The 27236-nt window shown below is 40.8% G+C and overlaps 1 protein-coding gene across 6 annotated transcripts in view; it reads right to left on the bottom strand.

Annotated features, from left to right (window-relative positions):
- The window catches only part of EPG5 (ectopic P-granules 5 autophagy tethering factor), a 114183-nt gene that overhangs the window by 85190 nt on the left and 1757 nt on the right, over positions 1 to 27236 (bottom strand). For 2 of the 6 annotated variants that reach the window (XM_064294575.1, XM_064294576.1), the window contains exons 1-9: positions 15086 to 27235; positions 12604 to 13530; positions 11084 to 11327; positions 9596 to 9732; positions 8632 to 8739; positions 7644 to 7717; positions 5281 to 5386; positions 2533 to 2647; positions 1962 to 2112 (exon numbers count right to left, since the gene is read on the bottom strand). In XM_064294575.1, the coding sequence (XP_064150645.1) occupies positions 1962 to 2112; positions 2533 to 2647; positions 5281 to 5386; positions 7644 to 7717; positions 8632 to 8739; positions 9596 to 9732; positions 11084 to 11327; positions 12604 to 13530; positions 15086 to 15256 (2033 nt within the window). In that variant the 5' untranslated portion in view covers positions 15257 to 27235. Of the gene's footprint in view, positions 1 to 1961; positions 2113 to 2532; positions 2648 to 5280; positions 5387 to 7643; positions 7718 to 8631; positions 8740 to 9595; positions 9733 to 11079; positions 11328 to 12603; positions 13531 to 15085; position 27236 lie in introns of those variants that run through there. The other 4 variants (XM_064294577.1, XM_064294578.1, XM_064294579.1 and 1 more) reach the window with 3 other exon arrangements.

Genomic DNA, 27236 nt, shown 5'->3' with positions numbered 1-27236 from the left:
GGAGCAGCAGCTTGGGAGGTTGGGGAGAGAGATTTCAGTTTGGGAGTATTAAGCTACAACGTTCATGAGTCATCTAAGTGGAGGTGCCGAGTTGGCAGCTTGATGTACAAGTTTATGAGAGAGAAAAGGGCTGGATATCTAACTCAGAATTAGAATGGCATATAAATGATATTTAAAGACTTGAGTATGGATGAAAGCCCAAGAAGGGAGTTTGGATAAAGGGAAGAGGTCCAGGGGCTGGGCCCTGAGGCATGCCAACATTAAGAGGCCTGGCGGGTAAGCATTAAAAAACCAAGGAGGCAGAAAATGAACAGCCAGTGAAATGGAGGAGAAACCAGTAGAGTGTGGTATCCTGGAAGCCAAGTACAGAAAATGTTTTAAAGAGAAACTGGCCACCTAAGTGAAAGGCTGCTATGTGAACTACACAAAAGATGTCAAGTGGGATGAAGATTTAGAATTAACCATTGGATACAGTAAGTAGCACCAAGTTCATTAGCATCATTCACAAGACTGTTCTGGGTAACATTGTGGTGAAAAGCCTGATTCTGGTGAGTTCAAGCTAGAACGGAGGGGAAAAACCAGAACCAACAGGCAACCTAAGGAGAGGGGCTTTGTGGAAAACTGTTCTACAACTGGAAGGTATGAAAAGAATGTGCAATAGATACAAAAAGCAGTAAGCAGATGAAAAAATAAAGGAAACATCACAGTAGGCTACAATAATCAGATGTAAATATTTACATAGAAATAATAATGTAAGGACTGAATATTGGCCTTAAAATATAATAACACCAGTATCTTTCCTAAAAAGTTAATAAGAGAAGGAAACGAGAAGGCACTGTCCCGCCACATAGTACACAGGCAATCCTATATTCTATATATGCACCCAAGGACAGTTTTTATTTATGGCCTTATTTAACAAGCAGAAGCAGAGAACCAATGTCTAGACTTCTGATAATAACAAGCAGATAAGCTTTTACGTTTTAAGAAATTACTCTCCAAGTTGCCAGCCATTCCCCCTCCCACTTTCTCATTTTCTTTACTCTCTACTAAAGACTTTCTCTAGACTTTAAAAGTAGCCCCAGCCTTTCAGGGCATCCTGTAATCATTTACCTGGCTTTATAAGGCTGGTGGGCTTATACATAAAGTGAATTAAAGTGTTTTTTGCTTTGGAAACAAAACTGGGGAGAGGAAAAAGTTTTTCAATTGGTTGGCAGGTTTTTGTTTTATTTTTGGTTTTTTTTTTTTTTTGGATGGAAGAAATAGCATATTTATACGCTGAAGTGATTACAAAGGTATATGATATAATAATAACCTAGTAAAGACAGAAAAACTGAAAATGTAGAAAAGAGGCTACAAAATTAATTCAAAGAAAAGCAGTACATATTCTCATATTTACTCAGACATTATATAATAAAAACACAAACCCACTTTTAACTCAAATAAATGACAGTATAAGAGAGTAGCCACTGATTGGTAAGTCTTTTAAATTTTTTTAAAAACGCTACTTAACAGAAATTAGAATAAGTAAGAGAGAAAACAGGGAAGCAAAGACCAAAAGAGCTACTGTCAACTTTCCAGAGCAAAGTCACAATCCCAAGGCAAAAGCTCAGAAGTAGAAGAGCAGAGGGAGCAAAGGAAAGGGAAAGGGTCTGCATTTCCACTGACCCCTTTCTCTTCCCTGTTCCACCTAGTAGTAGTCTCAAGGATCCTGACTGACTCCAAGAATAGTCATCTAACAACCCAGTTAAATTTGAGATAATTAACTCAGTATTTTTCCTGGAAATATTTATAAAATTGCCATCTGGTAGATGGTGAAAAAAACCAACAAAAACAAAAATTCTTACTTTTTGGTAAAATGAGACTGAAAGTGTCACCAAAATGTACATCATCTCCAATTATGAATGTCTGTGCCCAATGAGGGCAAAAGCAAAGAGAGGCAGATGTACCAACGGCAGCATTACCTGATCATGTAACCAATGCGCTTCACAAACTGCCTGTAGCGTGCTCTATTAAAGGTTTCTAACCCCACAGCCAGAAGTTCCACTAAGGAGTTGGCAAAGGCAAAAATTTTCATCATCTCTTGAGGTCTTGTTGTTTCAGCTAAATAATCACCTAGAAATTAAAAAAGAAAAGGAAAAAAGTATTATTACTATAGAAAAATACTGAAGGATACAGGTGTAAATACTTCAAAGAGGAAGCAAGCCAAAATGGGTAAGAATTAACAATCCGTTACTCCTATATCAACGTGAAACGGGAAACTTGAGACAAAGTGCAAAATTAAAACAATTTATTAAAGTTGGGCAAAGTGCAAGCTAGTTGACCTTCTCGAATTTAAGCACTAAGTGGGAAATTACAACCACAAAAGAAAGGAATGAAATCTTATCAAGGTGATGTAATCATCTCTCTGTAGTGGAGTTGGACAAAGGGGAACATGAATCAGGAGCCTGCATAAGAAGTCAGACTTAATGCCAAATTCCTATGTTTGAGTTTGTCACTACCACATTTTACATATGACAAAAGAAATTCACCTACCTTTTGCCTTAAACCCAAGAAGATATTGAAAGAGTTCATGAAATGGAAACTGTGATAACAGGATAACCAAGTCATCTTCATTAAGGAGAATCCAACTAGTCTCAGGGTCTTCGTCCTAAGGGAAAAGATGCAAAATCATGTCAGCTGATTGGATCAGATTGTACCGTAGTCTAGAGTCATAGGAGCTAAATGATCTCAATGGCACACGTATGGGATTCTCATCTGAGTCTTCATGGACTGTTCCTCCAAGACAAGGATTCATAGTCACAGTTCGACAGATGGGCTGTAAATCCCCGGAAAATGCAAGTACAATTTCATGTGTATCTGAGTCATGTCTATTCTTCAGTGGCTGAAACTTCCATCCAAAAGAAGGTAATCAAAAACATGTCTCTATAGTGGGGATCTTACTATAAAACTCGGTGCTTTGACAACATCAATTAAAGAACCATGACACTACAGTCCAAGTTATTTTAGTCACAATTCTCTTCTCCCCAAATCAAGGCCCACTCTAGTGCCCAACAGCATTATCAGGAGGCAATTAGCATCTACTACGGATGACTGAAGTTCTGTTGTCAATTAGTGCAGCTGAAAGCAGGATAAAAACACCTGTGGTCATACAAAGGGATTATATAAGGGTTCTTTGTAAGACAAGTCCTAAGGTATGCTACATTCAAAAACTAATACTGTAAAAAGATTCAGAGATCCAAAGACTACATCATCAAAATTTCAAAAAGAGACTACCAAACCAAAACCAAAACCACTGCCGTCGAGTCGACTCCGACTCATAGCAACCCTACAGGACAGAGCAGAACTGCCCCATAGAGTTTCCAAGGAGTGCCTGGCGGATTTGAACTGCCAACCTCTTGGTTAGCAGCCATAGCACGTAACCACTACACCACCAGGATTTCCCAACAAGAGACTAATGCAACTTAATTATAATTTCTTTAAGTCACCTCATTTTTATCCTCCAAGGAGCTCTGGTGCTACAGTGGGTAAAAGCTACGGCTGCTAACTAAAAGGCCGGCAGTTCAAATCCACCAGCCGCTCCTTGGAAACCCCGTGGGGCAGTTTTAATCTGTCCTATAGGGTCGTTGTGAGTGAGAATTGATTCTATGGCAGCAGGTTTGGTTTTGGGGGGCTTTTTATGGGTCTAAAATGGTGAACGAACAAGAACCTCAGAAACTCTACTTGGAGTAGTTCTCAACTCTGGCTGCACATAAGAATAACCAGGGAGGCTTTTAAACATTTGGGTGTCTGCAAGCAGGCCTGGGAAAGGTTTTTAAGTTGCCCAGGTGATTCTAATATACAGCTAGTGCTGAGAAACCACTGATACAGAAAATCCACAGTGCCTTCCTCCCCATAGCCTTTTCTGACTCAACAGCACTTCATTTTCTCATCTACTCCTCAAATTCTTGAACTCACTCAACATCTGGTGAATACTGACCAGGAGCCAGGCACCAGGCAACTCACTCAGCATCTGGTGAATACTGACCAGGAGCCAGGCACCAGGCAACTCACTCAACATCTGGTGAATACTGACCAGGAGCCAGGCACCAGGCAACTCACTCAACATCTGGTGAATACCGACCAGGAGCCAGGCACCGGGCAGGGTCCTTACCCATTTTCTGTCTCTGGGATTAAATCTAGTAAACCAACCAGAAAACAAAAGGAGAAACCACTCTAAAAAAATTTTTTTTTAATTCCCCCCTCACAATCCTTAAAAGACCAATTTGAGAAGCTCTCTTCAGGCTCCTGCACAGGTGTTCACACATCGACATCATTTACCACCATCTCCCAACCTCCTGTAAATCCCAGGAGGAGTAAAACAGCCCCATTTCCGAATGAGCACTGAGTAAATGCAGACATAGTCCCCGCAGCTGCGGTGACTGCTGTTCTGAAAACTGACCACTGTGCACTTTCATCTCCTTTTTAGAGAGACAGAGTGTTAGCAAACCCTGTCCCTAGCCATCCTGGACAAGCACACCAAAGGACTTAGACCATAAAAAAGCACTAGAGCTGATAATTAGCTAGAGGAAAAATGTCTTCCAAACACACCAGCCATGTGTACAATACAGAAAAACTCACAACGGTTATCTCCAGGAACTGAATTGCGATCACTAAATTCTCACCAAATAGCCATCTTGTACCTTTCAAATGAGAAAGATCTGGGTAAGATTTAAGGTAGAACCTTCCTAAAGGCCAGATCTTCATTACACAGGCTATTTGTGGGTGAGCTCCCCCCAATCCCAGAAACTTGTTAGTACATAAGAGAAATCCTAATATAAACTGAATACAATTTGGCTGGCTGCTAACCAACAGGTCGGCAGTTCCAACCCACCAGGAGCTCCTTGGAAACTCTACCGGGCAGTCCTCTGTCCTATAGGGTTGCTATGAGTCGGACCAACTCAACAGCAACAGGTTCAGTTTGTTTGTTTGTTTCTGGTATTTAGTTTCCAGGTTCCAAATCCTCCCAGGTGAACAGAAGACCTTCTTGGAGGAGGGTGGAGCAAAGCACACTGTTTAGAGCACAGCCTCTGGACGCTCCACCAGTTAATGCCCGTGTGACTAGCTGATAAGTGACTTCATCCCTCCCCCCACCTCAGTTTCCTCTTCTGTAAAATGCTTAACTCATAGGACTGCTTTGACAGTTAAATGGAGATAATATGTGCAAAGTACTGAGAACAATACCCATCGCGTAAGAAGAGCTCAAAACCTGTTAATAAAAATAACGGAGATCCCACGAGTTACCTCTTCTCCTCCCTCATCTACTAGCGTCCAGGTCCCCGACGCCGGCCCCGAAGAGGATGGTATCCGCTCACTGGGCTTCATGTGGCACATGAACTCTGCTCGATTTCTAAAGGACAAGGGAAATGACTCCAATCGCAAAACACAGAAAGCCACACAGGAGTACATTCTGGATCACCTTCTCACCCTGCAGTAGAATCCGCATTGACCCCATCTTCAAATGGTTGAAATCAGTAAACAAAAAATGCCAACTGGATAAAAATCAAGCGACAAAAGCTGCACTGATTTTGGTGGAGAGGCCATGGGCGTTCTGAATCAGGAACGACTGGGAACTGCGGAACAGCAGTTACACCAGCTCCGTCCTCGATCCCTGTGGGCTGTTGCACAACCTTAGCTCTAACCAGCTTTACGAAGTGTTGCTGCTGGGTAGCCAACTTTAGAAAACATGATTTGCTGAATTAAAAAAAGGGTAAACTGCAAATAATGCAGAAGCTAGTTTAGGGCAAAAAAGTACATCTAAATGCAAAACCATTTCTGAGCCAAATCCCATCTACCACGTGCAGGAGCAGCGACCTGTACCCAGGCAGCGAGAGGACTCTAGCACTGCTGCCAGCCAGGCTTTCACGAGGTGTCAGCTGGATCTGAAGAATAAGTGCAACCAGAAGTTTCTTCTCTTAGGCCACAACCCAGTTCTGTCCTCTGATCCTTCTCCTCTGTGCTGATCCTAAAAATTCATCCATTCCTTCCTTTAACCAGGAACTTTCTTTCAGGACCTCCAGCTCCACAGCTCTAGTGCTGTTCTTTCAACTGGGCTCCAATCTTGAAGCTCCAAATGTACACTGGTATGTGTCACTTGTATGTGTCTATTTGTACACATCAATGACCTCAAGTCTTTCTCCCTATAAAACAGCTCTCTTTTTTCATTTTTCTGTCTGCTAGGGCAAATAATACCTTCTCAGCCACTCAGACTCAGGAGTCTAGAGTTAGGTCTGACCCATTCCTTCCTAGCATTCTCTTTATTTAGTCAGCTACCTAGTCCTTTCCAGAAAAAGACAACCTGTAGGTTCCCCTCATTCTCTTCCCCACTACTATTACCCTAATTCAAGTTCTGAGAAGACATAGGCTTTCCAGGACCCTAAAGTCAGAGGCAGTGACACCGTTCAGGTCATCAGACACAGACCCTGCTTTCTCTGCCAGTTGAGGATGTGTCCTCGTGATACGGGGTTAGGTTCCAGAGTCAGGAGAGTCAGATGTCTGTCACCACTCAATTAAGCAGAAGCACCTATTCTTCTAGAAAAGTGTTATAAATCCTGAGCAAGAGAGATTTGTGACATAGCAAGAATTCAACTGTTTTTTCAACTCTGACAGGACCTACTGTAAAGACACATTCCCCATAGTGGTGCACCCCACAGGGGACTCCAGGTCAAGGGAACAGCCTTGCTAAAACATGATGCACCTACTTCTCTAATAGGCAGCCACCTGACTTCCAGAAAGACCACCATTTGCGGCTGTGAAATAAACCAGGAATTAATGTAGGTGAGGGCTGCTCTTCCTGCCAATTGATGATCTACCTGAAATACTGGAGATACTGTATCTGCCTGACCTCCCTGATGTCAAATTCTTCTCCCTCCAGTCCATCCTAATCTTCTTTAAATACAACTTCTACCCTTGTCCAGAAATCCTCAATGGCTATAAAGGCTGGACCCTATCAAATCTAGACTCCTCTGTCTTAAATTCAAGGCCTCCTATAATTCAACCCACCCTACTTGTTCACTATTATTACTGTCTCCCACATACCCCTTCACTCCAGCCAAGCTGATCTCCTCACTACCCCCTTCATGGCTATCCTCACCAGAACTCTGGTTCTTTGCTAATATAGGGCCCTTCCTAGTCCTTTTCTACTGAACAGAACTGGTCCATTCTTCTTCATATCCCCAGCTCATCCACTGTGGAAACCACTCTGATGACTCCACTCAACTCTCTTCATTTCTACTGCATCAACTGTAGCTTCTCTTTGACTATTTTTTCCCCTGCCACTAAATCTCTTCTTCTAAGGAACAGATCATATTTTTGTATTTCCATGGCACCTTTCACAGTAGCATATACAACAGGCGAGGAATCCTGGTAGAACAAACATACTCAAAGAAGCATCCGAGAAAGGTTAATCATTTATACAATAAAATAAAAAGCCGTTAAAAGGGTCACTTTGGAAGGAGGGGTATCAAGCCCCAAAAGTTTGCAAAGTTAAATTCTGCAATGCTGACAGTTCCCTTAGCAGTTCTTTGGATCCAGGCAGTTTAGGAAGCCAATTCTTTGATAGGAAAAAGCATTTCAATTTCTACTTCACAGAGCTCTTCCACACTTACTTGACAGGAGACATGAGCAGAGCAAGGGACTGCATAAAGTGAAAGACCCCTGACGGGTTATTCAACACTTTGATCTGAAATCAGAAAAAGAAAAAGCACATCTTAGAGGACCAGCAATTCGAGTGTCCATAATCTTAGTTCACTAGCATTATGACAAAAGGAGGTGGAATGAGAACAAATATGGAGCTGGACCTAATCCACAAGAGTGAGGACACAGCTCATGGGTTATCTGGCAGCACTGACTGAGCCGTGGTCAAAGAATAGAGGTAAATGATCAGTTTACGTCAATCACCTATAACAATATGGGATGAAGGACAACACTGCTAATTTAATCCAAAGAGAAAACAATGACCAAAAAAAAATTCTCTATCTACCTAAAAAGATTCAAACTTATGCACCAGAAACACTAAGAAGGGAAGAAAAGGAAATAGGGAAAGGTTGAACTTGGCATGCTTTTTGGCTCCTACACATCTATGTGGTTGCTATAAGCATATGACCCAAAGGCAAGCAGCAGAGAGGAAAGCAGTAGGCCATATAATCAACTCCTGGATATATGAGAGTTGATCACACAGAACGAGAGCTCTCTGCTAGTACTTAAAGAACTCTGATTTTGCTGGTTGTCCTTGTTTTACCTGGACCAGCTGTGGTGTGGGATGGATTAATTCAGGAAGCTGTGTTGGGTACTACAGAAAAAAGCCCTGGCGAGCCTCCCCGCACAGAAATTTTTCAGAATTACATACTACACCTGCCAAGCCAGGCTACAAATGAATGTTTGCAATTCTATCATAATTTCATCAGTTGTGGGTAACCCAAGAACTTTCAGCATAAAAACTCTTATAAATATGTACTAGATGTATTCAAAGAATTTTATTTTAAATATCTGTATTTTTAAGTAGTCTTTTTTGGGGGGGGAAGGATAATTTCTTCAGGAAAAGTTCCTAATAAGACCTCCCCAACCTCGTCACAATCAGAAGGCCATTCCTCATACCTGGATGAAAGGAACAGCCCATTTACTAACACCAGCGGGGCATCGAAGAATATGGTTCAGAATGAAGAAGTGATCTCCAGGACAGCCAACTCTCTGTAACACTGATACCTGAACAATAAGGAAACATGGTTTCACTATTTTAAAAACAGAAAAATTTATCTAGGGGGTCTAGTAAAGCCACTTATCTATTGTTTAATTACATGTAATTTTTAAAAGAGTAACCAGATGTAAGATATATTATGAAATGATTCAGTTCCCACCACACATAGGCAGTGTGGCCTAAGAATCTATATATGAGTACTACAATAAAATTTGCATAAGTAGTTTCTCTGCAAATAGTTTTTACTTTCTGACAAGTTGCTGGCCGTATGTCAACAGATATAAAGCAAATAGTTTAATCTATTCTCAGTTTTCCATAGCTTCTCAAATCCATATTTAAGGACTCTAGTATGAACCTAAAAAAGCATCAAAGGCAGCCCCATTGAGAAACATAACCAATAAACAAATAACCGCCCCCTCTGCAGCACATATAACTTCTTTCCTGAATTTTCCAAATCCTGGTATCTTTCATCTTCCCCTTAAAAATAAAAAAGTATGACTAAGTGTAAAATTAAACATGATAAAAAGAAATGAAATCTATGTGGAAATTTTTCAGATCAAACACCTATATTCTGAATACATATCTAGTCTTAAATTTGGTTTATTTGCCATGTTTCCATTTCTTCCTAAAAGCTAGGGTTCGTTTTCATATAAGGTTTATTGAAGAGAAAAAGCACTCTGTGCTCAATAATGCACTAGATAAATATATTACCATGTGTCATGATCAGTGAAAATGTCACTAACTCATTAAGTGAAATAACTAAAGAAGCTGCTGAAGAAAAGACTAAAATGAAGATATAACTCTTAATTCCTTTAAATTATCAGCTGAATAAAAGACAGACTATGCCTATTTCTGTCCCCTTACCAATTTCTGCAGCCAGAGAAGAATGTCGTCATGGAATTGAGTATCTTCATTAACTCTCCTGGTGAACATGAATAAGACACTAATGCACTCCTTTAGCTGACACAGGTCAGAGGGGATACTTTCTGCCTGCTTAGGCACTATAATTAAAAAGAAAATTACATGAGTCCCATATAAATGGGTTTTTTGGCAGAATTCTTAGAGACTTCATTTAAAATAAACCAACAAAAAAAAGAAAAACCTTTAAAACATTTGGCTCAGATAAAAACCCAAGGAGAAAAGTTGTATCAAAATATTATCTGAATTTCTACCAAATATATACACAAAAAGGTATTTAATTCTGTGAAGTTCAAAGTAAGGGAAAATTAACTTCATCAAAATTCACTATATGTTCTTCTTAAAACCAAACAATAATTTAGCCTAACTAGTAAAGAATGTCTGCCTTGGGCATTATTAGTAATCTTTTAAGATTTACCTATATGGGATGAAATTGACAACAGAAACTCAAAATATTATATAGGAACCTTAGGGGGCACTGAGTGTATGTAAATGGGGGCAGAACGACTCAGAAATGGAGGGTGAGAATGGTTACACAACTTGAAGAATATAATCAATGTCACTGAATTGTACATGTCGAAATTGTTGAACTGGTGTTATGTTCTGCTGTCCACATTCTTAACAACAAAAATAAATTATATTTACAAAAATCCATTTTATGTTATTTGAAGATCAGCAGATTTTTGGCTTGCCCCAGCTCTTTGGTTAGTTAAGAAAACCCGGGGAGAAGGGAGGAGGAGTATTTGACTTTAAAAAATCCTAATATCTCTTCCAGAAATAAAAATTCCATAATTCAGTGGCTAATACTTAACACACCATGTAGTAAGAGCTAACTTTTTAAAACTTCCCCAAACATGAGATACTCAGAATATTACAGATCTTCTGTGGAAAGTTAAGCAAAATAGTCCAACAAACTAGACAAGCAAAAACTGCGACAGAGGAAAAGAAGGTATTTTATTAGCTTCAGGATCAAAAACTACACGGACTCCCCTAGATAAATAAGCCAGAGCAGCAAGGGATGTCAATGATAAAGAAAGAGCTTTCTGCATCCTAGAGAAGCAGAGAAGGACAGCCCACAGGGAAGGGAGACCTAGCCCCGCTCCCGATATCTCTGTCCTACATCGGGAAAGGCCAGGTAAAATAGCGAGGACAAATGGTACCTTGTATACCAAATCGGGAAACCCTGGTGGCATGGTGGTTAAGTGCTACGGCTGCTAACCAAAAGGTCGGCACTTCGAATCTGCCAGACACTCTTGGGAACTCTACAGGGCAGTTCTACTCTGTCCTATAGGGTCACTATGAGTCAGAATCGACTCGACGGCAGTGGGTAGTGGGTTATACCAATTCGTGCACAGACGATTTAACCAGATGGTACCACTGCATTTTTTGCACTTCAGATCACAATAAAGAGCAAGACCTTCATTACTTACACACCTCGGCCTTGCTGATGAATTGCTAGAGATCTCAGAACAGCTGAACTATTGAGCAGTGCATAGATGTAAGACTCCACTTGCAACCGCGAGAGCACGGATGTGTAAGAATGCAGAGCCAGGGTCTGGTGGAGGTGCTCAGATTTGGCATCAAATAGCTTCTTTAGCTCCCCCAGTGCATTTTCATTCATCTCTACTGTCTGGTAGCGATGATAGCCTGAAACTTTCACTTGATCTGCACAGATACCCTAGTGGTGGCCAAGAGAGTAAAATATGAAAACAGTTACTCTTTGCACTTGACATAATAGGGCGGCAGGGACGGAACATCTAAGATGCATAGATTTCAGTACCATCCTCAAAGACCTTATAGTCTCAGTAAGGAGGCTATATTGCCAAGTGGAGAATAATACAAGCAAATATATGATCAGGTGCCAAGGTGTATAATGCCAATTACCAATGCAGCACAAGTTCGGACAACAAGAGGAATCTAAAGAATTAGGTGGGGAAAGGTCCAAGAAAATGATAGCACCTGTTCTAGGACTCTCTTGATTGATGATCTTACCTTCTACTTCATTACTACTGAGGTCAATCTGATCTCTCCTCAACCTCAAGGCCTCAATATCTGTTATCTATCATTATTCTTTGCGGTTCTGCTCAAAAGACAGAGATCCTTTCCTTTCCAGTACTAACTCCTGCAACTGTGTTCTTGATTCTATCCTCATTTTGTCAATATTTCCAAATGCTTCCTTCTCTATAGACTCTTATCTACAGAGAGATACACGGGTCTCCCAATAAGTGTGGGTTGGGGTGGGGGGAAATCCCATGTTTCTCCCTAATATCTCGTCTGGCTTCCCTTTACTGCCAAACTTGTCAAGACTGGCCTTCTCTTTTGTGCCACCCTTCCCAGCCCACTATGAAATTGCTTTCCTGATGGTCACCCTGGCTCCCACTGGGTCACAACTAACTGCCATCCCTGTTTTCCCATCTCTTCTCTACCTTGTTCCTATGGATCATCCTTTCCTTGACATTCTCTACCCATCAAATGGTCATGGCATTATGCCCAAGGTCCAAAGTAATGCCGCACAGCTGAATTTAGTCTGGAGACATGATTTTCTTGGCCTATACTCTGTTTGTGTACGTATTTAATTAGTTGCCAGCATTTACAAATCAGGATCCTTCAATAAAAACCCAGATCTCTAGCTTATCTTGGAAAAATCAAAAGACGTGGCAATGCTGGATCAACAAAACCATCCCCTAGAACTCAAGAGTGGCTGCCCCTCTAGACAGAGCAGGAGATTCCCAATCACCACTGTCCCACGTAGCCTGCTTCACTCCTTCAGGTTACCTGCGTGGCCCAGTAGGCACCTGATTTTGTGACCTCTGTGTGGTACTACTCCAGACCAAGATAAGGTCAGTGTGGGAAGGAGGAGTCAACTCCAGACCTAGAAGGCATCACAGGGATTGCAGCATCACTGCAAATTCCCAAGCTCCTGCAAGCTCTACAGAACACTAGTGAAAAAATACCTGTACAGACATTTGCTCCTCCTTAAAGTGCCACAGTCGGCTTTTAGCATTTTGGCAATCAGACGTCAGGGTAAGTAGCTCAGCTTCAGCCTGCAGCAGCTGCTTCCTACACCGTGAGTAGTTTAAAAGCAACTCATAAAATTCATGCCTGTCCTGATGAGCCATGCTGTCAAATTCTTCTAAGTATGACTCAACATTTTCCAGCCATGAACCAGGCTCAAAGATTTTCAACTGTTCTTTAGTAAATGGTACTAGTTCTGGTTGTGATGGGAGTTCCGGGTAGAGTCGTTCGTTACGAGCTAAGGGTTTCACGGCCACCAAAGCTGGTTCTTCTCCAGTCATCTCAGCTGGCAACTGGGGATAGAGTTTTTTCACTCTAGGTGGCTGAAGAACATCTGTGACTTCACAGGAACTCTGCAAGCCGACACTGTGTAGCACCTCTAAAGAAAGACCCTGGGCTTGTTTGTCTTCTGTCCTATTGTGAGTCTCTCTGACATGTAAATTTCCCACTTCCTGCTGAGGATGAGAAAAATCAGACTGCAACGTGCTTTCTGAAGGTCCACATTGTACAGATTTATTTTCCTCTACTTCTGTAAAGTTCTCGGGAGGCTCTACTTTGGTTCCAGTGTTGTCTCCGGGGTCAATCTTTGGCTTGATTTCTTCATCCTCGACACAGTCCTTTAGGGTCTCGGTGTTACATGATGCGGACCCATCACTGCTCACAGTTAAGGAGGTGAGTGGTACATCAAACATTTCACTCTCATTTTGTTCACTGGCATCATTCTGCAGCTGGGAATCAGCTAATGCTTTCAAATGGTCTCCTTTGATTTCACAAACTGGAGGTGGGATCTCCTGCTCTCTGGAAGTTTTTGGAAGGGAGATTTCATCAGGCTCTTCTCTCTGAAGGGTTTCACATTTCTTTTTTTCCTAAAAACAAGATTTATAATGTGAAATAACTTATAACAGTAATTGATGTTTTCAACATGAAGAATTTTTAAACTGTATATAAAATCTAAATTTTATCATTTAACAAATAGAATCTAAATTCACTTCATAAGCAGTATGTTTTATATTCTGTATTATGCAATTTTGAGTGTGTTGAGTTTGGAGCTTTACTACTCTAATCCTAAAAGCAGCAAATCATGACTTAAAAATGGAGAAAGAAAGTCTTAATTAGCTTGCTCTTCATTCTGCTAGAGGTTAAGTAAAATAGAACAGTCTCAAGTATCTTAGGCCTCAGGAGGTTTTTGTCTTCATCTGGGCAAACATATTTGCTCAAAATTCAGGCAGGAAAAGTTGGAACAATTTGAGAAACAAAATAAACAAATACAGTATTAAATTATAACTCACAACCCACTGCCATCGAGTCAATTCCAACTCACAGCGACCCTACAGGACAGAGCAGAACTGACTCCTAGGGCTTCCAAGGAGTGGCTGGTGGATTTGAACAGTCAACCTTTCAGTTAGCAGCCAAATGCTTAACCACTGCACCACCAGGGCCCCTATAACTCAGAGGTAAAAATAAATACCCGTGAGCCCCTACTACCACAAATAACTGAATAAATAAACAAACAGAAGAATCTCAATAAATAAATATAGAAGGAATGAGAAAAACAGAAAACCACCATTAGAACACCACGGTAATAAGTGCCACAAGTAAGATCTACTGATGGATGATAGTGAGATGAATAAATAAATGTTTAAGCAGAAATACAATATTTACATAGTCTCAAAGTATCTCCTCCTAAATATTTAGTAATAACAAAGGGAAAAATAGTAAATTTTGGTGAAGAATCCTGGCAGACAATACCTAAGCCAAGTGGTCAGTATTAACATCAACAGTAAGACACATTGACATCATACACCCCCTGATGTGGTATTCAGAGAAGGCACATCATTTCTGTGGCATCCTTCCTAATAATGCATAATCTCAAACTAAATTCTGAGAAATCACCTGACAAACCTCCAAATTAAGGGACAGTCTACACAATAACTGAAGTGTTACAACCAGGAAAGGTTAAGAAAAGACTGAGGAACTATCAGAGATTGAAAGAGACAAGGAGATATGACAATTAAATGCAATGAGGGATCCTGGATTGGATCCTGCAGCAGGCAAAGGACACTAGCAGAAATACTGTTGAAAATTCAGAATATATAAAGTTCCTTTATAATTCAATAATAAAAAGATAAATAACCCAATTTAAAAATGGGCAACAGTTTGGCAGTTCCTCAAAATGTTACTATATGATCCAGCAATTCTACTCCTAGGTATATATGCAAGAAAAATGAAAACATACATCCACACAAAAACTTGTACATGAATGGTCACTGCAGCATTATTCATAATAGTCAGAAAGTGGGAAGAAACCAAATGTCCATCAACTGCTGAACAGATAAATAAAATGTGGTTCATCCATGTAATGGGCTGTCATTCAGCCATAAATAATAATGAAGCATTCCACTTAATGGTGCTACTCCCAACCTTGCATGCCCACACCCTGCAAATCTTCAAACACTCCTGGGGGACGCAGGACCTCTGGGATGGATATGGGGAGAAGTAGGGGTTTGCTGTGATCATCACCAAGCAACACGGCCTCAAGAGCAGTGGTGAGGGCTCCTCGTGGCTCCACTTGACTTCTCTACAACATAACATGGATGAACTTTAAAAACATTATGCTAAGTGACAGAGCCTAGTCACAAGGACCACATATTACATGATTCCATTTATATGAAATGTCCAGAATAGGAAAATCTCTACAGATAGATAATGGTGGCCCAGGTCCTGGTGGTTTGGAGAGGGAATGGAAAGGGACTTAATGAGTACGGAGTTTCTTTTTGGGTTGTTAAAAATATTCTAAAACTGATTTTGGTGATCATCGTACAACCCTGTGAACATGCTAAAAACAATGAATTGTACACTTTAAATGGGTGAATTGTATGGTCTGTGAATCATTTCAGTAAAGCTGTTAAAAAAAGAAAGACATTCGGTGAGTTTAGAGCTTAATGAAAAGTACATAGCTGAAAATGAAATGTAGAATGGACGGAGATTTTTATTCTCTTTCCTTAAGCAAAAGAGATCTCTGAGGGTATTAAATGCTGACTGGGAGAAAGACAGAGAAGTGAGCAAGCTGGAAGCAGTCAAGAGATGAGCCAGAGGATTCAGGAACACTCAACAAACCCACCTCTCCATCAGGCAGCCACACCAAGGGTTCTTCCCTAGACTGTTCCTCAGGTGATTTTTAACCTCTTTTTCCCTCTCCAACACTTTGCTCCAGCTCCAGCTATCTGGTTACTCTCAAACCCCTGCAGAATTGCCATGGCAATTTCAAATTCTCCCTTTCAACTAAGCAAAATGATGCTAATGCTACTACTATACTCCCAAATTTGCACACCCACACCCAACAGATCTACCTTCTGGGAATAATCATAATCATCATAATAGCAACAGCTAACGTCGTCAACATAAAGAAAACAAAAATCCTCTCACAACTGGACCAATAAGCAACATCATTGTTGTTGTTGTGTTAGGTGCCATTCAGTCGGTTCTGACTCATAGCGACGCTATGTAGCACAGTGCCCAGTTCTACTGCCCACTCCTACGCCATCCTTACAATCATTGTTATGTTTGAGCCCACTGTTACAGCCACTGTGTTAATCCATCTTGTTGAGGGTCTTCCTCTTTTCTGCTGACCCTGTACTCTACCAAGCATGAGGTCCTTCTCCAGGGACTGATCCCTCCCGACAACATACCAAAACTATGTAAGAGGCAGTCTCATCATCCTTGCTTCTAAGGAGCATTCTGGTTGTACTTCTTCCAAGGCAGATTTGTTCATTCTTTCAGCAGTCCATGGTATATTCAATATTCTTCGCCAACACCACAACTCAAAGGCATCAATTCTGCTTTGGTCTTCCCTATTCGTTCCCCAGCTTTCACATGCATATGATTCAATTGAAAATACCATGGCTTGTGTCAGGCGCACCTTAGTCTTCAAGGCAGTATCTTTGCCTTTCAACACTTTAAAGAGGTCTTTTGCAGCAGATTTGCCCAATGCAATGCATCTTTTGATTTCTTGACTGCTGCTTCCAAGGCTGTTGATTGTGGATCCAAGTAAAATGAAATCCTTGACAACTTCAATCTTCTCTCTGTTTATCACGATGTGGCTTATTGGTCCAGTTGTGAGGATTTTTGTTTTATGTTGAGGTGTAATCCAAATTGAAGGCTGTGGTCTTCGATCTTTATTAGAAAGTGCTGCAAGTCCTCTTCACCTTCAGCAAGTGAGGTTGCGTCATCTGCATAATGAGGTCATTAATGAGTCTTCCTCCAATCCCGATGCCCCGTTCTTCTTCATATAGTCCAGCTTCTCGTATTATTTGTTCAGCATACAGATTAAATAGGTATGGTGAAAGAATACAACCCTGACGCACACCTTTCCTGACTTTAAACCAATCCGTATCCTCTTGTTCTGTCTGAACAACTGCCTCTTGATCTACGCGCAGGTTCCTCATGAGCACAATTAAGTGTTCTGGGATTCCCATTCTTCACAATGTTATCCACAATTTGTTATGATCCACACAGTCGAATGCCTTTGCATAGTCAATAAAACATAGGTAAACATCTTTCTGGTATTCTCTGCTTTCAGCCAGGATCCATCTGATATCAGTAATGATATCCCTGGTTCCATATCCTCTTCTGAACCTGGCCTGAATTTTTGGCAGTTCCCTGTCGATATACCACTGCAGCTGCTTTTGAATGATCTTCAGCAAAATTTTGCTTGTGTGTGATATTAACGATATTGTTTGATAATTTCCACATTCGGATGGATCACCTTTCTTGGGAACAGGCACATCATGATACCCGCCCCCAAAAAAAACCAAACCTGTAGCCATCAAGTAGATTCCAACTCACAGTGACCCTACAGGACAGAGTAGGACTGCCCCATAGGGTTTCCAAGGAGTGGATGGTGGATTCGGACTGCCGAAATTTTGAGCTCGTAAACACTGCACTAGCAGGGCTCCAACATCATGATAAAATGAGTAAATATTGAAGTTGTCAAGGATTTCATCTTACTTGGATCCAGTCAATGCCAGTGGAAGCAGCAGTCACGAAATCAAGCAACCCATTGCACTGGGCAAATGTGCTATAAAAGACCTCTTTAAAGTGTTAAAAAGCAAAGATGCCACTTTGAGGACTAAGGTACCCCTGACCCAAGCCATGGAATTTTCAATCGCCTCATATGCACATAAAGCTGGACAATGAATAAGGAAGACTGAAGAAGAATTGATACCTTTGAATTATGATGTTAGCAAAGAATATTGAATATACCATGGACTTCCAGAATAACAAACCAATCTGTCTTGGAAGAAGTACAGCCAGAATGCTCCTTAGAACCAAGGATGGTAAAACTTTGTCTCACATACTTTGGACATCTTATCAGGAGGGACCAGTCCCCGGAGAAGGACATCATGCTTGGTAAAAGACAGGGTCAGCGAAAAAGAGGAAATGGATGGACACAGTGGCTACAACAATGAGCTCAAACATAGCAACAATTGTGAGGATGGCACAGGGCCAGGCAGTGTTTTGTTCTGCTGTACATAGGGTCACTATGAGTCAGAACCAACTCGATAACACCTAACAACAACAACAATGTGGCCAGATGATCAACACAGAGACCATTTTTTTTTTTTAACCTATCTAGCCCCTCTTGGGAAGCAGCCCTGGTGGTACAGCAGTTAAAGTGCTCTGCTGCTAACTGAAAGGCCAGCCATTCAAACCCACCAATTGCTCCACAGGAGAAAGATGTGGCAGTCTGCTCCTGTAAGGATTATAGCCTTGGAAACCCTATGGAGCGGTTCTATCCTTTCCTATAGGGTTGCTATGAGTCGGAAGTGACTCAAAGGCAGTGGGTTTGGTTTTCTGGATTTTTGGTGCAAAAGTTAGTGCATGTGTAAGTTTATTTTAAGCAAAAGGCATTTTTCTTACAACTAAATATGTCCAAGCATACCATTTGAGGAACTTAAGAAGATTAGAGAACAGCATAGTGACAAATTTAATAGTCTGCAAGAATTCACAGAGAGACAAAAAAACAGAAATTCAGAATTAGACAACTCAGTCAAAGTCATAGGAGCAGAACTGAGGCAATGGAGGTCAGAATTAGTGAGAGTGAAGATAAGGCACTTGACACCGATGGGCGGTGCCAAGATGGTGGAATAGCGAGACGCTTCTGGCAATCCCTCTCACAATAAAGACCTGGAAAAACAAGTGAAACAATTATATTTACGACAAGCTAGGAGCCCTGAACACCAAAGCCAAAGTTAGAAAACAGACTGAGAGGCAGGGGGAGGGAGAGACAGTTCAGAAGCTGAGAGGAGTTGCCAGACCTAAATCGCCAGGATCCCTCAGCACCATTCCCAGGAGCGGCTGTGGTGGGCTGGCAGTTTCCTCAGGGAGAAGCAGCCAGCCGCATAGCTTACTCACACCTTCAGAACCAGAGAAGAATGGCACTCTTGGCAAAAGCTAAGTACTTGCATATATTTTACCATGCCCCCCGCCCCCAAGCTGGCTTCAGAGGCTCTTGATTTCCCTGGGCCTGAGATAGGCCCTGTGAGCATCCCGAGCCATTCTCCTGGCCTTGGAGAAGGAATAAATTCACAACTGGGGGAAAAGATCATTTGCCAGGTCCACTAACCTGGGGAGCTCAGGACAGAAGCGGCTCCTGTCCAGGCATAAACGGTCTATGGACTTTGAATACCTTTCCCTCCTGCATGGACCTGTGTGGGCCTGTTTCAGGGGAACAGGCCCTTGTTGCCAGACTGCAACCGTTATAGCTGTGCAGTGGAGAGGTGGGTATCTGATGTTTGACACCGCTTTGCCTATTAAACAGGGTCCTCACCTACCCACATCAGGGGCCTAAGGACTGGTGGCTCCACTCAGGTCACCCAGCCACCTGCAACCGGGGTCCAAGGATAACTGGTACCTCCTAGTCCTTACAACCAGAAGCGCTGGGTGCCCATGGACCATCTGCAAAACCCACCTACCTATACGCTCTAGGGAAGAGGGACGTGCTTTCCTCAGAGACACTCGGGGGATGATTCTCAGCCCCCTGCCTTGTTCATAGCGTGACCCCCTGCTGCAACCAGATACCAGTACCTACACCAATCACCCCTGCCCCTCTAAGACTGTAGGACGGAGCTTGTACCACACATTTGATGACCAGCTACCTGGACACCTGAGCTGAATCCATACAAGAAAAGTGAATGGACTCCTAGACTAATATACCTGATAACAGCTCTAGCCATCTGGTGACAGAACGTGAGAGCTTCAAAGGTGAAAACAGTCAAGCTAGCTCACTCAAGCAACCCATATGGGCATATCAAAACAAAACAAAGCAATAAGCTAGGATACAGTAAGCAAACATAAAATAAACTAATAGAGTAGCTCATAGATGGCTCAGAGACAACAGTCAATATCAAATTATATAAAGCTCTGGATGCTAACAAATTTGAGGAAAAATCAGATAAAAGAATTCTAAAAAATGAAGAAACCCTAAGAATTATGTGGAACTCTATCAAGAGAAACAACCTATGAGTGGTTGGAGTACCAGAGGAGGGCAGGGCGGGCGGAGGGGCGGGGGAATAACAGGAAATACAGAGAGAATTGTTGAAGATTTGTTGGCAGAAAACTTCCTTGATATCGTAAAACTTCCTTGGTATCTATCCAAGATGCTCATCGAATCTCACACAAGGTAGATCCCAAAAGAAAGTCACCAAGACATATTACAATCAAACTTGCCAAAACCAAAGACAAAGAAAGAATTTTAAGAGCAGCTAGGGACAAACAAAAAGTCACCTACAAAGAAGAGTCAATAAGACTAAGCTCCAACTACTAAGCAGAAACCATGCAGGCAAGAAGGCAATGGGATGACATACATAAAGCCTTGAAGGAGAAAAATTGCCAGCCAAGAATTATATACCCAGCAAAATTGTCTCCCAAATATGAAGGCGAAATTAGGACATTTCCAGATAAAGTTTAGGAAATCTGCAAAAAACAAATCAAAATTACAAGAAATACTAAAGGAAGTCCTCTAGTTAGAAAGTCAATAACATCAGATAATAACCCAAGACTAGAACACAAAAAGGAGCAACCAGATTATCAACCCAGATAGGGGAATCACAAAAATAAATCAAGGCTAAAACGCTCAAAACAGGGAAACAGAGACGTCATTATGTAAAAGACGACAACATTAAATGAACAAAAGAAGGGCTAAAAAATGTAGTCATAGATCTTTCATATGGAGATGAAGTCAAGGCGATATAAAGAAATAAAGGTTTGGTTTAAACTTAGAAAAATAGGGATAAATATTAAGGTAACCACAAAGGAAACTAACAATCCTACACATCAAAATAAAAAACAAGAAAAACATAAAGACTCAGCAAGTACAAAATCAACAACAACGAAAAAGAGGAAAAGACAATATATAAAGAAAAACTACTCCGCACAGAAAATTAACTGGAAAAAAGAAACTGTCAACAACACACATACACAAAAAGACAGCAAAATGACAGTACTAAACTCGTACTTATCAATAGGTATGTAAATGGACTAAACGCACCAATAAAGAGACAGGGAGTGGATAAAAAAAATGACCCTATGTATATGCTGCCTAAAAGAGACACATCTTAGACTTAAAGATACAAATAAACTGAAACTCAACGGATGGAAAAAATTTATCAAGCAAACAACAATCAAAAAAGAGCAAGAGTGGCAATAGTAATTTCTGATAAAAATGTCCAGGCAGATTAAGAAGAATCTATATTTCTTTACTTTTTGTCTCCAAGTAAGAGTTGCATACAGTAGAGAACCAATAATGAAATCATTCCACAGGAGAAAAAAATTTCAGGAAATTATATAGATGAGTTGTTAACAAACACAGAAAAACACAATTCTATCATTACAGTAAATATGCTCTGGAGTACTGACGCATTCCTGGGAAGAAAAGAAGAACCCATAACAAACTGCTATCAACAGTCATCTCCAGGAGACCGAATTCTGGGAATTTCATTTCTGGGTTGTACGTGCGTGGGGACATACATTCATATGTACATTTTTTTAAAGTAAGCACTTTTATAATCAGAAAAAAGAAGTTTTTTTTTTAAAGTTCTATATAACAAACTGTTAAGCTTCTACCCATCATTTGAAGTTCTATGAATTTTATTCAATAAAAAAGTTATAATTCCTTTCCTTCCTTTAAAATAATGATGAGCTGCTTCTTCACAAATGATGGAAGGTCTGATTTTACACATTTTGTAGAATACTTATCATCGGATTATTTTAAAGGCAGTGTCAGTTTACCACTCATGTCTGTGTCTCTAGCACTTTGCACAACGTCTGGAACAGAATAGATAAAAAAAGGGCTTGGACACATTGGCCTAACTGTCAAATCAGGAGCTCTCAGAGCAACTTCACCAGCTCTCCTTGGGATATACAAGAATGCTAAACAAGTAGAAAGGCTGTGTGGAAGGGTAGGTGTTCTGTATGTTTCTGTAACAACCTCAGATCCCATAAGGTATATGTTATCGTTATGCTTTCAAAACACATATGTATAAGCACTCATAATATGAATTTAGAAATAGAAATATGTATACCTTTATGAGACTCTCTAACATTAACTACAACTCATTAGTAACCTGTAAGTCATAAGAAAGTTTCTTAGAAAATTTCTGAACTTAGACATAGGAACACAGAAGCATGTGAAGTATGTAAAGAACATAAACAATCTTGAAGTTCACTATGACCCGGCAAGCTGTGACACAAGAAAACGATATAAATCTAAACAACCTCCCTAATCTTTAACCTTGAAGAAAAGATGCATCATTCAGCTACTCTCTAAGCTTGGACAAAAGACATTCTGTACTAGTCTTTGCCATCGCAGTGGTCCTTGTCCTGTGGAGCCAAGGTGACAAATTCACATATAAACCCTAGATTTCTGCTCACTCACCAAGAGAAGGTAGCAATGGAACTAAGATTTTGTCTACTGTAGCCCACCTTGGACTCTAGCTATGATGGACCTCCGCCAAGTTCAAGCCATGGTTAAGCCTTCCTCCTGAGATGTCCTGTTAAAGGTAAAAGCCTGAATTCTAAAGATTTCAACTTCAGCCATTTAATTAACATTGTAATTGTTAATTTTGATTCTCCTGTTCCAAATCAATGTTGTGAGGTCTTACTTGTGTGCCTTGCCATGACTTCCTTGCAATAAACAAGTTTATGCATGATAAACCTGAGTATCTATTAATTTCTAAGATAAAATCCTACACAACAGTGGAGATTATACATTTTGTTATGAATACAACATAACAATGCTACTTCTGTGGTGTTGCTCTTAATAATCTTATATTAACAGCATTTTATATGATTAATCTCTCTCTCCTTCCTGATACACTTTCTTCATGCAGCTTCCAGAACACTACACTCTCCTGGTTTTCCTCCTATCTCACTGCTCGCTCCTTCTCATACCCCTTTGTTGGTTCCTCCTTTTCTCCCCAACCTCTTAAAATTGGAGTGTTCCTGGGTTCAGTCCTTGGTCGTCTTTTTTATCTACACTCACTCCCAAAATGGCCTCATTCAGTCTCTGGCTTTAAATACCATCGATATGCTGATGATGCCCAAATCTTTACCCCTAGCCCAGAGCTCTCTCCATACTCCAGATTCCCATAACCAACCCTACTCTACATCTCCATGTGGATGGCTAAGAAACATTTATTCTAAAATTATCATGTCCAAAACCACACTCCTGATCTTTCCCTCAAAACCTGTTCCATCTTCAGCCTTCTCCATCTCAGAGTCATCCTTGATTAACTTCTCTCATATCCTTCATCCAAGCCATCAGCCGATCTTGACTCTACCTTCAAAAACTCCCCAGAAGAGAAAGCGGGCTGTCTCATTAGGGGAAGAGTAATTGGGAGTGTGTAGCAAGGTGTATATGGGTTTTTGTGTGAGAGACTGACTTGATTTGTAAACTTTCACTTAAAGCACAATAAAAGTTATTAAAAAAAAAAAACTCCCCAGAATTCAAGCACTTCTCACCAGCTTCAATTCCACGACTCTGGTCAAAGCCACCATCACCTCTTGCCTGGATTATTGCAGTAGTCACTTACTGGGTCTCTGAATCTACCTCTGCTCCCTTTCAGTCTATTCTCAATATAGCAGCCACAGTGATCCTTTAAAGCTTAAGTTGGATCATGTCACTTCTCTGCTCAAAATCCTAAAATGATTCCATATTTCACTCAGAGTAAAAGCTAAAGTCGTCACAATGGCCTACAAGATCCTACATGACCTGCTCTTCTTGTTACACCTTTCTGATTTCAGCCCCCTACTACCCTAACTATGCTGCCTCCTCCCAGTTCCTGGGACAAGAAAGGCATGTCACTGCCTTAGGGCCTTTGCCCTGGCTCTTGCCTCTGCCTGGAAAACTATCCCCAGTATCCACATGACTAACTCATCTCTTTCACAACTTGAGTCAAATGTCACCTTCAGGAAGAATTACCTTGACCACCTATTTAAAACTGCAACCCATCCTGATCTCTCACCAGTAATCACCACACCCTTGCCCTATTCTTCTTCTTTTTTCCATACCACTTCGCCTTCTAACATATATTTTATTGATATTTTATGTTTGCTTTGTTTATCTGTCTTCTCCCTCTAAAACATAAACCTCATTAAGGCCACATTCTTTTTATTTTCTTGTATGTTACACACCAAATGCCTAGAACAGTTCCTGAGACCAGAAGGTGATCAACGAGTATTCGTTCAACAAATGAATGACTCTCAGGAGGCACCAAAAAAAACCAAACCCATTGCCATCAAGTCGATTCTGACTCACAGCAACCCTGTAGGACGAGTGGAATTGCTCCATACGGTCTCCAAGGGGCGGTTGGTGGATTCAAACTGTCGGCCTTTTCATTAGCAGCCAAACTCGTAACCACTGTGCCATCAGGGCACCATAGGAGGCACAAAAGGAGCTAAATAATAATATACAGCATCCCCCACCTCCACTCCTATAAACACTCATGAAAGGGAAGAGTCAAAAGGTAGAAATCATCTCGGCTAAGGAGCAAGAGGCATCCTGGGTAGCGCAAACAGTTAAGCACTAGACTACCAGCCGAAGGTTGGCAGTTCGAACCCACCCGGAGGAGCCTTGGAAGACAGGCCTGGCAGTCTGCTGTCGAAAGGTCACAGTCTTGAAAACCCTATGGAGCACAGTTCTACTCTGCATACATGGGGTCGCAGTGAGTCAAAACTGACTCCAGGGCAACTAACAACAAGGGACAATGGAGGATGGGAATTATAAACAGCTCACTGTTATCAGCTTTCCAGGACACATCTCAGTCTGTCATTAGTAGTTACTATACGTTCTTAGTGTTAGTGAGTTGTTGGCATTTACAAACTAATATTAACTGTAAAAATACTTTATATAACTTTAAAACACACTACTTCTGCAGAGTAGTTTCAAATCTAAGCATCTACTGTTTCAAATCCATAGTCTACCAAGATCAGCAAAGTCAGGGTCCTCTAGCTTGGGTGATATTTTAGCAGAGAAACATATTAAAAGAATGAAAATATTATTAGGACTATCTCTTAGCTATCAGGCGATAAGCACCAAATAATAACAAGCTAGCAAGGTGAAATCATCTATCAGATGATTAACACTGAGAAACGTAGGTCAGCTGCTTGCTAAAATCCAGAAGCCTCTCAAACTATCTAAAGGAAAAACCACATGACACTATTTACTTCCTGATCTGAAACTTGGGCCACCACTTTATGATTCCATAACCAGGTAACTAATTATACCACAGATAGTAAAGGTTTCATTAATGCAGGGCTTTATAACCATGACCAAACTATGGCCAGCACTAGGAAATGAATCTATTTACTCTGAAAGAAGAATTAATTTTCTAGACTAAAAAGTATGAGGGTCCTCCTGGTGACATGGACTTCTTCCATTTGCATTTTCACACAAGTCAGGGGAAAGTTTTCTGGAGTAAATCATTCTGAGTGACAAAGCCTGGAAATATCTTCAATACTGGCATTTACTCCTTCATTCAACAAACATTATCCAGTGACCACTAGTGCTGTAATGGGCACTGGGAATACATCTGTGAACAAGACAGGTTCCTCCCTCATTAGTTCACAATCTAAAGGGGAAGAGAAATGTTGACAACATAAAGACAAGTGAGATAAGTGACACAAAGGGGTACAGAGTGCTACTTTGGGGCAGGGGGGTAACATGAGGGTAATCAGGAAAAGCTTCTCTGAGGAACTAGTGTTTAAACTAAGACCTCATGAATAAAGCATGTCTGGCTGCTAACCAAAAGGTAGGAGGTTTGAGTTTACCCAGACGTGCCTCGGGAGAAAGCCCTGGCATTCTATTTCCAAAAATTCAGCCATTGAAAACCCTATGGGACACAGTACTACTCTGACACATAGGGGGTCACCGTAAGTCAGAGTGGACTCAGTGACAACTGGTTTAAGTGGAGCGAGGTAAAAGGGGGCAGAAAGACTGCCAGGACAGAGGGTACAGCATGGCCAAAGGTCCTGAAGCAGGAAAGGACATACACGGTTGGAAATCCAAAGAGATAGTGGTGGTAGGCCTCAGTCTGAGGAGGAAAATGGAAACCAGGTCATGCGGGGCTCTCTGTCCAAAGTAAGGACTTCGGACTCTAACTTCCAGATAACAGGAAACCTCTTAAGGGTTTTCAGCAAGAAAGTGGCCTGAGCAGTTTTATTTTAAAAATACCGGGCCAGCTTCAGTTCAGAGAATGGGCAGCAAGAATGATGAGGAAAGGCCAGGTTAACAGAAATCCAAAGATGAAGGTATTCTGGAGAAAGGTCGTGGTAGTAAGACTGAGAGAAATGGGCAAAATCAGGAAAATACTTAGGAAGTACAACTAGCAAGACATAATGACTGATTAGACTTGGAGGGTGCAGAAAAGCTTGTTTCTTGTTTGACCAAATGCCTCTGAAATGTAGACTTCTTCATAAACTTTACAAATATAGAAACAAAATATGTTTGCATAGGGAAGTTGCCTAAAATATGTCAATAAACTGAGCAATTGGTTTTTCATGATGGATTTAAAAGTTTAACATTTTTAATTTTTTCATTTAGAAACTTTGTTTTAAATAACTTGAGAGAAAAAAATCCTCATAACTGACCATTTTTAAGTATTAAACATTCTCTCTATAGACAGATAAACCAAAAACCAAACCCAATGCCACAGATTCCAACTCACAGTGACCCCATAGGATAGGGTGGAACTGCCCCATAGGGTTTCCAAGGAGCAGCTGGATTCATACCGCTGACCCTTTGGTTAGCAGCTGAGCTCCTAACTACTGCACCACCAGGGCTCCATAGGCAGAGACATATAAATATAAATAAATAAAATAATTATTAAGCTACTAGACTGAGTGTCAGGATTTTTTACTTTAACCTAAGTTTCCTCATTAACTGCATTACTATGGGCTTATCATTAACCTATCTAGGCTTTACTTTCATTACTTATTTGGAGAAAAAAAAACGTGATTAATATTTCTAATTTCTCTAATTAAAAGTTTTAAGATTTTGCTCTCTACAGACAAATGA

The sequence above is a fragment of the Loxodonta africana genome, chromosome 11, assembly GCF_030014295.1.
Source record: "Loxodonta africana isolate mLoxAfr1 chromosome 11, mLoxAfr1.hap2, whole genome shotgun sequence".
Classification (NCBI taxonomy): domain Eukaryota; kingdom Metazoa; phylum Chordata; class Mammalia; order Proboscidea; family Elephantidae; genus Loxodonta; species Loxodonta africana.
Note: the sequence above shows the minus strand (reverse complement) of the source record. Positions and strands in the feature narration are given on the sequence as shown.